This window comes from Oculina patagonica, chromosome 7 (genome assembly GCF_052425735.1).
Source record: "Oculina patagonica isolate OP01 chromosome 7, crgOcupat, whole genome shotgun sequence".
In the NCBI taxonomy this organism is placed as follows: Eukaryota; Metazoa; Cnidaria; class Anthozoa; order Scleractinia; family Oculinidae; genus Oculina; species Oculina patagonica.
Genome location: NC_135764.1, coordinates 23,112,648 through 23,126,515, shown reverse-complemented (window position 1 = coordinate 23,126,515; position 13,868 = coordinate 23,112,648). Strand labels below are relative to the sequence as shown.

The window sequence follows — 13,868 nt, the reverse complement described above, 5'->3', positions numbered from 1 at the left end:
GGCCTCCTGGGAGTTTGATCCCCTAGCGATATTTGGAGATAAAATATTTTCAATATTTTCAGTGTAAAATAAAATTGTCGTCATCATTTTCTCACTCTTATTGATTTAAATCAAGACCCATGCATTTTACCATGTGTGGGCCAACGGTTTCATCTGGTTGACAAAAAGTGCAGAAGATACTTTGTATTCGCAGGCTATAAAAAACTCTGTTCTCAGTCGTGTTTACATGTGTTTCTCTTCCCTCAACGAATTAATCGGGCATGTTAACTCGGTTCATAGGGATCGAAAGATCTTGGCGGGAATTAATCGTGCCGTGGCCTTTGCGGTACCTCGGATCAGAAATGCTATGAGAACGAGTTAGATAAATTAAAAGACAGCCAATGGCATAACGAAGAATGCTCGCACCCTTTTGTGGTTGGCATAATGCAATTAGTTCACTGTATTCGACACCCGGTATTAACAAGTTTTTCCCCTGATGTATATACTGCAGCTGTTTGTTTACTGTTTATTTTGTTGTATTCCTTAGATGTTGACGAATGTTCAAGTGGAACACCGGTGTGCGACAGCAAAGCTGCGTGCGTTAACACAGTGGGTTCATTTTCGTGCGCCTGTAATGAAGGATACGTCGGAAACGGCAAGACATGCCGAGGTATACAAACACAGAGCCACAGAAGCATGATACAGCATGGATATTCCCTTGAACATGAAATCTCTGCATGGATAGACTTGTGTTTTCTCCCTCAAAAAACCTCACCTTCGTCGTCGTCTGGAAGGTATCCTAGTCCCCGAGGTTTCTCCTCTAGACCCAAGAAAAATTGAGCTCCAAATCGGGCCTCGTACTTGTAGCTCAAATTTGCTTGGGTTACTATGAAGGAAAGATAACCTTTGGGCCCAAGGGTACTGTTGGATGAACCACCAGTTTCTGCGTCGTGATATTCGCTTTGCAAGCGTATCTTCATGAAAAATTTACTAAGGCTACGTTTACAAGGGACCAGACCTGATCGGGTTCTGTTTACACGGGACAGTTCTGGAACCGGCCCGGTACGGATCCAAAAGTGGATCTGCAAAACAGCAGGTCTAATTTTGGAACCGTTCTGTACCGGTTCCAGAATGGTCCCGTGTAAACAGAAGGCCTATCCGGTCCGATTTTCGGCTCAGATGAGTTTGGAACTGGTTCCTGTAAACATAGCCTAAGTTGTACTTTTCTTCTTCTCTGTCTCTTCTTCCTTTTCTGTTCACCATTCTATCTCCTTAAAACGATGGCGCTAAAGATTCTCCAGAGCCAATGCAGTTCCGCTGTTGACTGGTCCTCTAGTATTTGTCACTAAAGTTCTTAAGTTGGCGAACGTGGGCCTTTTCTTAAACTCCGAAAACAAAATTTTATCTACAAGGACGGAATGCATGACCTGCTGAGTGACAGGACAAATTAATGAGTCGAGGCTATGTGGGGGATCCATTTTGCGCAGGTTCTTCAGATTTTTGCCTCGTTCCTGTGTTAACCGTGATATGTTCGGCTAATCTGTATGAACTGGGAACAAGATGTCGGTGATTGACGTAATATATCAAACACGAGAGGCAGTGTTTCATCGGGATATCCAAACACCAAGAAGAGAGTTGAAAATCGACGCGCAGCGGGTATTTTTGACGAATTCGAGGTGTTTGGATATCCCGTGACCTGCCTCGAGTGTTTGATATATCTTCTCATCGACAAAACTACGGAGTAAACGGAGAAAAAAATCGTAAAAATCAATGCTATTTAAGATCGGGTGTCCAAACCACCGTCACGGTTATAATTTTCTTTGTTTTAACTTGATGAATTATTAATGAGTTTGAGAAGGGCAGGGAGAAATCTGCAGAAACAGTTAAACCAAATCTGCTTTTGATAATAATCTGTAAATCGCATTGCAAGCATAACCATCCACCCTTGTTAAAAATGCTTTTACCACAAGGAATTTTAGCTCGATAAAAAAATCTTACCCCGTATTCGCAAGAAAGGAAGCAAAGTTAGGAATTGCAATTATCTACGAACTCGTGAGATTGCAATTCGTTTTGAAACACAAGCAAAACCTTGATGAACGCTTGCTGCATGTTTTATAACAAATCAAACGTTAAAAGGCCAACAGCAAACCGCATGGCGCTCTAACTCGTACTCAGGCTATTTGTTTGTTTACGTAACCCCAAAGTTAATTTTTGCAATCGTGACCTTTTTAGACAAATATAGACGTATTTCTTGATCTTATTTTGGTTAAAAGGTTCCAAAATAACTCTGTCAAATTCAGCGCCATCATTTGCATATTTTGTCATATTCACAATCGAAGCATGTCTCTCGGAGAGTTTTCTATTTATAGGATGACTATCTACTTTTTCACCACCGTACATGTTCATAGCTTTCAATCTTATTTCTCTCGAACTTCTGTTTTTCAACTATTTTGTGATGTTGTTGCGACAACAGCTTTTGTATTTCAAGGACTCCTTCATATATGTTTGACATCAGCGCTGATTAATTGCATCGGCATGATAACAGAAATTACATCTGTGCAATGAAAGGAAGCCATGTTGTCACGAGATAAGATTTTAAGCTCCTTTTGAGTTAAGAAGCAAACCGTATGGCAAAGCAAAACACGATTTCTTCACAATAATACTATAAGGTTAAGACCTCTTTCAGAGCTGACAGTGTCAACCAAACGTTAATTCTGGCAGCAGTTCCTAGTTGTTCAGTTTGCCAATAATGAAGGGGGGATAAGTTGTTTTTATCACTAAGTTTAGAGGCAATTTTTCAACTGATAAGTCGAGGGCTTTTAAATGATGGCCAGTATCCAAAACGGCATTAATCAAAAGGAGTCTTCCTTTCTTTGGATGCAGCGTGTGAAGGCTTCAGAGCCAAACAGCAAACAGCGAATGATTTATCTATCACTAAATCCTGTCAACATAAAGTTACTCCTTACTGGTTTCTATTACCATTCTTCCTGACGATCCGCATTCCGTGAGCAGTTCAATGTCCCTAAAGAGAAATTCGATGTTGATCAGTAAGGACCGAAATAGAAACCAAAAGCCCGCCAACCGCAAAATGATAACGATGCTATGCCATCAGGCAGAAAGATATGACATATTCAAGGGTCTTTTCCGAAATTGTCAAGAGGATGTTTGTCCATTTTCAAGCTGTTTTGACATTGAATTGTCTTGAAAAGGAACAAAATAAACAAAGAAAGCAAACAATTTTGATAGAGTACATATAAGAGTGTTACATTAGTCACAAACGGTCTTAAGTTCCACCTTTTCATCGCGCAACACTTTCCGACAGCAATCGTTTCCAAGTCGTCGTACCCTGTGGTAACAGAGCACTTGGCATTCGTTCTTTGACCTTTATGCTCAGAATCGACACAAAAAAACCATCGTCACCCCTGTAACGAGCTCATTAAAAGACTAGTTCATGAACTTCAAGTCAATCAAATTCTTGACGTTCAAAATTACTCTAAGACTAACTAAGGTAAAAAAAGCGCAAAGAGATAGTACGTTTGGGAACACTTGAGATGGATAAATAACAGCAAACTTATATTATTAGACTATTAATTTCAAAATGTGCCTGGGACAACGATAAAATACTAGCCGTTAAAGTTATGGTAAAAAATACATTTACACAGTACATTCGTGACAAATCATGCATGTAAACAGCGGGTGATTACGTAGCATGTTATGCTGGTACATAGCAAACAAATACACGTTTCAAATCACGAAAAATGTATAGATTTGGGTGGCATTGAGACAAAATTTTAAGGATATTTTTGTAACTGAATAACTTATTATTTTACGCCGGTGATGTTTTATTTCACTAAATAGAAACATACAGTGGAGTTTCGAATTTTCAAACCTTCAATCTCTCGAACCTCCCGATCACTCGGGCCAAAAGTCGTTTCCCTTGGGTTTGCCCCACGCAGTCAAACACTTCAATTCAGCCCCCCCCCCCCCCCCCCGATTTCTCAACTCCTCAATTTCTCGAACCAGTTATCCTTCTCCTTGGAGGTTCGAGATATCAAGATTTTCCCCACCCCCACCTCCCGGGAATACTTTATGAAATTGATGAGGGAGATCGTCGGAAATTTTGAAGGAGCCCCTAAAATGTACCAGAATCGTATTTTTAGGGCGCTGATCGGATTTAGGCTATGTTTACACGGGACCGGCTGCAAACGGATCCGGTTCGAAAATCGGACCGGATAGGCCTTCTGTTTACACGGGACCATTCTAGAACCGGTCCGTTTTACGATCCAAGAGTAGACCTGCCGTTTTGCAGGTCCAGTATTGGATCCGTTGCGAACCGGTTCCAGAACGTTCCCGTGTAAACTGAAGATTCGGTCCGGTCCGGTCCCGTTTAAACGTAGCCTTATTTTCAACCCTCAAAGGTACCGATTGTTTCCGACCAGTAGATCCTATCGCATTATTTCAGGCATCGGAATATTCTAAAAAATTGTCATTTTAGAAGTAAAAACACTAAGCAGTACCAATCCACCAACGATCACCCCGTCACTTTTGTGGGTTCCTCTCGGTTCCGTGCTTCGTCAGAATCAATCTTCCACCTTAGCCAATATAATGTGTGAGTGGCATTAGCTTAGTATAAAACAGAAAGCACTTCTTTTGCAGATCAGGACGAATGCCTAACCAACCGTGGAGGCTGTTCAGAAAACGCAGAGTGTGTTAATACAGAGGGCTCTTACTACTGTCAGTGTAACGATGGATATTTTGGAGATGGGAAGACATGCGAAGGTTAGTATGGGCACGAGTGGGCTATATGGAAGTGAATGGTTTTAGCGACTGTCCGACCCACCGACCTACCACCCCAACGACCCACCTGCTGACTGACCGACTGACTGACCGACTGACTGACTGACTGACTCACTGACTGACCACCGACTGACTGACCGACTGGCCGACCGACTGACTGACCGACTACCGACTGACTGACTACTGACTGACCGACCGACCGACCGACCGACCGACTGACCGACTGACCGACTGACTGACACTGACTGACCGCCGACTGACTACTGACTGACTGACGGACCGACCGACCGACCGACCGACCGACTGACTATCTGTCACAGAAATAATAAAAATAACCGTTCTTTTGTAGATATCGATGAATGTGCATTACCCGGTGCAAGTAACTGTAATTTTGATGCTCGATGTGACAACACAAACGGCTCGTACATCTGCACTTGTAACAGAGGCTACACTGGTGATGGCTTTACTTGTTCAGGTAACTGCATTAGATATAGATAACAAAAAACCCTAAACGCTTTGGATCAACCATTAGGCGCAGCGACCTAATGGTTTGCGCGCTGCACTCCGGATCGAGCAGTCCGGCTACGAACCCTGGCCGGGGTCATTGTGTTGTGTACTTGGGCAAGACACTGTACTCACATAGTGCCTCTCTCCACCCAGGTGTATAATAGGTAACCCTGCGATGGACTAACATCCCATCCAGGGGGAAGTAGAAATACTTCTAGTCACTTCATACTACAAAACCCGGGATAAGGTCCGGCCTGTACTGGCCACTTGGCTTGACGCAGACTTTACCTTTTGAAGTCAGCTTTTGCACCTGCAGAAAATCATTTTACATTATTGTTTTGTTATCTGGCATCCTAAACCCGAAACTGTGGTTTCAATCGATTCTATGGGGCACGACAAAAAAAAAAATTATTATTATTATTTTTTTAAATAATAATAATAATAATAATAATAATAATAATAATAATAATAATAATAATAATAATAATAATAATAATAATAATAAAATGGGGCACGACGATTAAAGATATCCGCTCTGTGTTTATGAATAGCTTAGTTGTTGAACTCTCTTTATTTTCTTTCTTTCACTTGTGTACTTATATTACTTTTTTATTTTTGTTTTATTTTCTGTGCATAGATATTGATGAATGTACTACAGGCGCAAATACCTGTGGTAAAAATTCGAACTGTATAAATGATATCGGTTCATACTATTGTGATTGCAAGAAAGGCTTCCTCGGTGATGGTGAAATTTGTGAAGGTGAGCAATATTGAATTAACTATGTTTTATCAATTTGTTGATAGTACTGATAAATGACTGATAGTACGCTTCCTTTCTTCAGTTTTGCAGAACTAGTCTAAATGACACAAATCCGCGCCCGAATGGGCAATTTTTTAAGTAAAATTAGCATTTACCAGAAAGATAGTTAACGTAACTTAAGGTAAATTAATTTATTCAAAACACAGTTATGAATGCTTAGATGACCTGTTATGTGACGTCAAAGCTGGCTGTACTAACACGTTAGGTTAGTGGCTGCCTAGTGCTTCATGTCTGGTTTCTTATTGGTGGACGTTTCTTCACGTCATATTGTCAATACTGCCTAATAAACACAATTAGAATTCGTCCAAACAAAATCAACAACAACAACAACAACAACAACAAACAGACAAAAGTATAAGGTAGAAGGGTAATGCAATATTAAGTTTGAACGAAGTTTTCTAAGTTACGGCATTTACGGCTTCTCCAGCCTTATTGATTTAAATCATTTAACATACGATGACTTTGAATAATTGGTCAATAGTGGGAAGCAGAAATTAAAAAGATACCTTTCACTTATTTAGATGTAGACGAATGTACAGAAGGCAGCTCTGAATGTCACGTTGACGCTGTGTGTAACAACACCGAAGGATCGTATACGTGCCACTGTAAATCGGGTCTCATTGGAGATGGCCGAAATTGTACTGGTAAGCATCCCTTGGTTAATATTATCAAGCAGAAAAGCTTACTTTGGAGTTAAAACTCGGGAATGAACGAACAAGCGAAAAAACGAATAAATGAAATTCAGTCTAGAAAATACCATTAATTCCGTAAAATGATTTTTCAATTTACCCTGTGGATAGTTCGATGCAGAAAAACATACATTTCATCCATGCCATTAATTTAAGTGGCAACGTAACAAGTTATTAAGTGACATTTGAAAAGAATAAAACTTAGTGCTGATTTAAGTGAGCCTTACGAGAGGCCTGACTGAGGTTGGGCGTAAGATACAGACAAAGAGAGTGGATTTAACGCCCAAAAACAAGAGCCATCTAACTTTAACGTCTTAATAACAAAGTAGGTTTGTTCTACAGATATCGACGAATGTGCCACTGATCAGAATGAATGTCACAGCAATGCGATTTGCACGAATACTCACAACAGTTATGTGTGTCGCTGCTTAAGAGGTTACCAAGGAGATGGTCGGAAATGTGAAGGTAACGTTACTTTCCAAACTGAGTATTTATAAATCTGGTCATCATCATCATCATCATCATCATCATCATCATCTCTCATATCCTTTATTTAAACACGATCAGGTTTTAAGTACAGTGCTTGTTTGGTCGTGTGCTAGGCTAATAAATTACTAAATACTAATACTAATACTAATTACTGCTAAATACTAATATATTACACTGGATCATAATTACTATCGGTGAAAGCTATTAAGCAATATTTTAATAGGGTACTGTTTTTATGCGGCAGCATAAGTCCCTTTAGTTTGTTTAAAGTAAATCTAACTAGGACCAGTCTTTCGTGTACCCATTGTTGTGGTACAGCTTATAATACTGTTCAAGGTGGTACTACAGTAGCTTTTGTCTGAGGACGAAAGCAAGTGTGTGACTATTAAGCATTGCAATGGAGCAATACTTCATGTTGTGTTGTTTGATATTTGTTTGAGAACTCTTTCAGAGTGAAAAATAACGCAACACTAACATTTAAAACTCCACAACCAAGAATGGGGTGCCCATGCACGGAGTCACTAGCTCACAGTCCCTTTTTCGTTGTTGTTATTGCTCTTATTTTAGATATTGACGAATGTACAGACGGTTCAGCCGATTGTGGGATTGGTGCTGAGTGTATAAACTTAAATGGAACCTTTGAATGTCCATGCCGGACGGGATTTCAGAAAACATTAAACAACTGTTCAGGTCTGACAAACATTAGTTCACATTAAAAATAAATCCCAATAACGTGATCTAGCCATGAAGTTGTTCTCCTTTGTTTTACTCTTCTTTCCACATCCATACATCGAACGAGTGAGAAATGGTGAGGAATGCACATGAATCGGTTTTTGCATGTTTTGTCTCACTTTTATTTATTTTTCTATTCAGTTCACGTTTTTTTTCCTATTTTTAAACTAAAATATTCAACGTAAGACTCACAGGCATTTTTAATTGAGTAGAACACCTTTATTCAATTTTTAAAAGATTGTCACATAGTTCCATATACCTCGAGTGTAGAGACCCAGTCTAAATAATGCTGGAAATGGTATCACTTGTCACATCATCCAGCTGTTCTTGCAGATATCAATGAATGTGAATCACCAAAGTCCAACAATTGCGCTCCCAACGCCCTGTGCACAAATACAGAAGGCTCGTATGTCTGCCGGTGCAAGAGAGGATACGAAGGAGATGGGACATTATGTAAAGGTACGTTCCTTCAAACACCGAGGTGTGCACAGAATCTGTCACCTCTTATTACATTGTTTTTCTCATCTTGATAATTTTTATTTCAGACGTTGATGAATGTGCAGCTGGTACAGTCAACTGTCCTACTGGGGCTGAGTGTATTAACTTAAACGGAAGCTTTGTATGTCAGTGCCGGGTGGGATTTCAGAAGACTGGGGATAACTGCACAGGTCGGACAAACTATACTCTGCATTTATACATTAGATTACTGTTATTAAATCTTTTATCCCAAGTTAAAGTAACGGGCTTGCTTGAGGGGTCCTGTTTTTTGCTAACTACCTTAATAGATGCACTTAAAAACGTATTATTATAAATCCAGACGTTTACATATTCACGTTCACACGTTCACATACGCAGATATTAACGAATGTGCAAGCCCAGAGACAAACGAATGTGACACCAAAGCTCTGTGTACCAACACTGAAGGATCGTATATATGTCGCTGCCTTAGAGGATTCCAGGGTGATGGCCGATTTTGCGCGGGTAAAGCTTCGACTGTCATGTTAATTTGACTCGTAATGTCCAGAAAAGTCATGTTAATTAACTCTTGAAATAAAATTGGCAACAATTTTATGCGATGACGTCATCGATGACGTCAACTCTTAATGTTGGGGCGAGAAATTCCTTTGGAAGTTTTTTGGGATACCCCACTAGGAACTAAAGACATGGATGGGAACTAACTACAGAAATAAATAAAACGTGAACATAGATCAAGTCTAGCACAACAAGAAATCGCCGCGAAGAACACAAAGCAAAATACTACTGGAAAGTTAGAAATGACTATTAAGTACAAAAAATATAAAGGAAAGATACAAGTTATATTTGAAGAGTTCTGTTATATTCAGGGAACAGACATTTCTGTAATTGCCTTGTGTAAACAATATCGAGACCGCGTTGTATGCATATCAGGCCAGGAGCCCATCCTGATCAGGCTTATACAAGCTTATACCAGATGTCGCGCTACAAGCTAAGATATCGCACTCATCTTTTGTTGAAAAATCATTCAATACTTTTATTCATTATACGTTAATTTTTTAAAAAAAATTCTTGTTAATTATTTAAGATTCTCTAAGAAACGTACTCCCTTTCTGCATGCATTGCGTGCCATTCATTTTCACATATTCACTACAGATGCAGATGAATGTGCAAGTCCTGAAACACACAGTTGTCATCCAAACGCTATGTGTACAAACACTGAGGGGTCATATGTTTGTCGCTGTCTAGCAGGGTATGGTGGAGATGGGAGAAACTGTACAGGTAAAAGTATTAGCTGCGGGTTTTGAAATAGTTTATTTAACAATTTAAGAACCATTCGCGTCATATACATCGTGTTGCACTCCCTTAATTTTTATTCATATTTGTGCAAAAGAAATGACCAATACGGCCATGGTTCTAACAAACGAATTGTGCACCCGAAAGAAGGCAAGGAAACTTCTATTCTATTCTTCCACGTAAATAACGGGCTGATCTCTATTTTTGGAAGGATAATTGTGTTTTTAAAAAGTTACTTTGTTTTCTTTCTTTAACTGTCGAGGACAACATAGCACGTCCATGGGCCAAACCATCAAAATGTTTCACGTGTCAGATTGACCGGTGCCTTTATAGAAGTTTGCATACGCACGTTCTTTTCCTCTTTGTTTCACCGATATCCTCATCTCTAACTATTGCGCTATTTTTGAAGGCCATGGAATGCTCATTTTTTTGCCGATAGAAGCGAACTTCGTGTTTTTTTTTTAAATTGTGCAAAATTAGATTCAACGTTGCGAGCTCGTAATTTATGTTTGTTATATTTCAAAGGATATTTCTTCTTAAACTTTAGATATCGACGAATGTGCTGATAGCGACAGCAACGACTGTGATACTCACGCCCTGTGTACAAACACTGAAGGGACCTATATATGTCGCTGCCAAAGAGGATATAAAGGCGATGGAAAGAACTGTACAGGTATGGGTCCGTTACTTTACTTAGTCTTGGTATTAAGTTGCGTTACTGATTCTTGGTATATTCATTATTTCTTAAAACCGGTTTTGCGCACTGATTTTGTCGCGGTTTTTATTCTCAGCCATCACACCAAGCTGTTCTCCATCATGCGGTCCAAACTCCCTCTGCCAAGAAGGTGCATGTGTTTGTAATGTTGGTTACCAAGGCGACGGATACAACTGCACAGGTACGAGTGAGAGGTAGACCTGCCTTTCGGTCACATTGTAACAAAACATTTCGTTTCCAAACATTTTCTATTGAGCTACTTGCCAAAATTCATTATCACTCACTTACACTCATCCTCTTCGCTCCTGCTTGAGGCGCATAAGGCTGCCCAGCAACAATTGCCATCCTTCAAAGTCTTTTTCTCGCTGTTCCACCTAATTCATGCAAAATTTATTAAAGTAGATGATAAATATATAGCGAGCCATTCCGTTAAATTTGCGACTCATCTGCAAGCACAACAACATCCTTTGTTTTAACACGATTTGTGTTAAAGCAACAGGCTTGCTTGAGGGGTCCTGTTTCTTGCTAACTACGTAAATAAATCTGACTTATTTAAAAAAACTTATCTTAAGAATGTTGACACTACCTACAGTTCTGAAGCAATATTTTTGCAAGCAGCATTTGAATGAGGGCTAGCTCAATTTTAGGCTCAAGGTCAACGTGAATTACTCTAATGTATGCCTTTTCGAACCAGGAGAAAGGGAAAAAAGCCATGACTATAAAAGTAACATCACTTCATTTCCATTGAAAGTAAGCCAAATATCCCTCACGTTCTTAAAAAAAACTCTCAAATACAATCCCATACATTTCCTAAAAAGCGTGAAAGCCACCTCTTTATATCGAGTCTGGAATGTGCTTTAAAACTTAATAAATATATATCCAGACGTTTACATATTCACGTTCACACGTTCACATACGCAGATATTAACGAATGTGCAAGTCCAGAGACAAACGAGTGTGACCCCAAAGCTCTGTGTACCAACACTGAAGGATCGTACATATGTCGCTGCTTTAGAGGATTCCAGGGTGATGGCCGATTTTGCGCGGGTAAAGCTTCGACTGTCATATTAGTTTGACTCGTAATGTCCAGAAAAGTGGTGATAATTAACTCTTGAAATAAAATTGGCACCGAATATTTTGCTTGTTCACTACAGATGCAGATGAATGTGCAAGTCCTGAAACACATGGTTGTCACTCGAACGCTATGTGTACAAATACTGAAGGGTCGTATGTTTGTCGCTGTCTAAGAGGGTATGGTGGAGATGGGAGAAACTGCACAGGTAGAAATATTAGCTGCGAGTTTTGAAATAGTTTATCCAACAATGTAACAACCATTTGCGTCATATACAACGCCCTCCCTTATTTTTTATTCATATTTGTGGAAAAGAAAAGACCAAACGGTTGTGGTTCTTACGAACGAGGCGTGCAGGAGGCAAACACTCTCTTTTTTCTTTCACGCCCGGACTGATCTCTAGTTATGTGAGGACAATTTGTTCAAAAATTACTTTTTCTCTCTCAAGGACAACATGACACGTCCATGGCAAAACCATCATAACGTTTTCATGTTTCGGATTGAATGGTGTCTTTATGAGAAGAAGAAGGCTCTGTGTTTGAAATTGAAGAATTAGCTACGTTGCGGCTTATAATAAATTTTATAACAAAATACCTGTTCTCTAAGTATTACGCTATTTATTTAAGGCCATGGTTTGTTCAATATTTTTGCCGATAGAAACCTGTAAGTAAATAGTTTTTTTATTATTATTTTCCTAAAAACTAGCTGTAATTTGTTTTTGTTATATCTCAAAGGATATTTCTTCTTAAACTTTAGATATCGACGAATGTGCTGATAGCGACAGCAACGACAGCAACGACTGTGACACTCACGCCCTGTGTACCAACACTGAAGGGTCCTATATATGTCGCTGCCAAAGAGGATATGAAGGCGATGGTAGTAACTGTACAGGTACGTTTCTGTTGCGTTACTGAGTCTTGGTATAAACATTATTTCTTAAAACCGTTTTGTGCACTGATTATGTCGCGGTTTTTATTTTCAGCTATCACGCCAAGCTGTTCTCCATCATGTGGTCTAAACTCGCTCTGCCAAGAAGGTGCATGTGTTTGTAATGTTGGTTATCAAGGTGACGGATACAACTGCACAGGTATGAGTGATAGACAGGCCCTCCTTTCTGTCTAATTGTAACAAAACATGCGCCAAAAATTCATTATCACTTACTCGCGCTTATCCTCTTCGCTCCTGTTAGTGGAACATAAGGCTGCCCAGCAACGTCTTCCATCCTTCACGGTCTTTTGCTCGCTGTTCTACCTTATTCATTCAAAATTCATTAAAGTAGTTGGTTAATATATAGCGAGCTATTCCCATTAAAATTGCGATTCATCTGCAACAACAGCAACAGCGACAACCTTTATTTTGACCTGATATAAGTTTAAGCAATACATGCTTGCTTCAGGCCTAGGGGTCCTGTTTCTTGCTGACTACAACAACAGCAATAAAAACAACAACAACACCCTTTATTTTAACCTAAGATAATCAGGGGCCCTGTTTCGTGTTAACTTCAACAACAACAACATCCTCTTTTTTAACCTTATAAAAGTTAAAGCAACAGGCTTGCTTGAGGGTCCTGTTTTGTGCTAACTACCTAAATAGATGTACTTTTAAACTTAATTATTATAAATCCAGACGTTTACATATTCACGTCCACACGTTCACATACGCAGATATTAACGAATGTGCAAGTCCGGAGACAAACGAATGTGACCCCAAAGCTCTGTGTACCAACACTGAAGGATCGTACATATGTCGCTGCCTTAGAGGATTCCAGGGTGATGGCCGATTTTGCGCGGGTAAAGCTTCGACTGTCTCGTTAATTTGACTCGTAATGTCCAGAAAAGTCATGATATTTAACTCTTGAAAAAGAACATTGGCAACGATTTTTTTGCTTCTTCACTACAGATGCAGATGAATGTGCAAATCCTGAAACCCACAGTTGTCATCCAAATGCCATGTGTACAAACACTGAGGGGTCTTATGTTTGTCGCTGTCTAAGAGGGTATGGTGGAGATGGGAGAAACTGTACAGGTAGAAATATTAGCTGCGAGTTTTGAAATAGTTTATTTAACAATGTCACAACTATTAGCGCCAGATTCTTTTGGCAAAACTACCCAAACGGATTCAGGAAACATTCAAAGTGGAGGGCTGTTTGCCAGTGGTCAATGGGCATAATAACTGTACAAACTATTAGAGCACGGCTCCGCCAGTACGTCCGGCAACGCAGTTTGTTTGTCTTCTTACGCCAAATAGTTAAGTACAAAATATAAGGTGTAATAACATGACAAGTATTCGTTTACAAAT

At 39.6% G+C, this 13,868-nt stretch overlaps 1 protein-coding gene across 1 annotated transcript in view; it reads left to right on the top strand.

The window, feature by feature from the left end:
* LOC144660423 (uncharacterized) overlaps positions 1–13,868 on the top strand; it is a 131,978-nt gene that overhangs the window by 14,765 nt on the left and 103,345 nt on the right. The window contains 19 exon segments of the mRNA XM_078521038.1: positions 527–649; positions 4,636–4,758; positions 5,126–5,251; positions 5,921–6,043; positions 6,625–6,747; positions 7,135–7,257; positions 7,849–7,971; positions 8,347–8,472; positions 8,559–8,681; positions 8,869–8,994; positions 9,643–9,768; positions 10,331–10,456; positions 10,575–10,679; positions 11,420–11,545; positions 11,653–11,778; positions 12,327–12,461; positions 12,553–12,657; positions 13,235–13,360; positions 13,470–13,595. Coding sequence (XP_078377164.1) covers positions 527–649; positions 4,636–4,758; positions 5,126–5,251; positions 5,921–6,043; positions 6,625–6,747; positions 7,135–7,257; positions 7,849–7,971; positions 8,347–8,472; positions 8,559–8,681; positions 8,869–8,994; positions 9,643–9,768; positions 10,331–10,456; positions 10,575–10,679; positions 11,420–11,545; positions 11,653–11,778; positions 12,327–12,461; positions 12,553–12,657; positions 13,235–13,360; positions 13,470–13,595 — 2,340 coding nt within the window.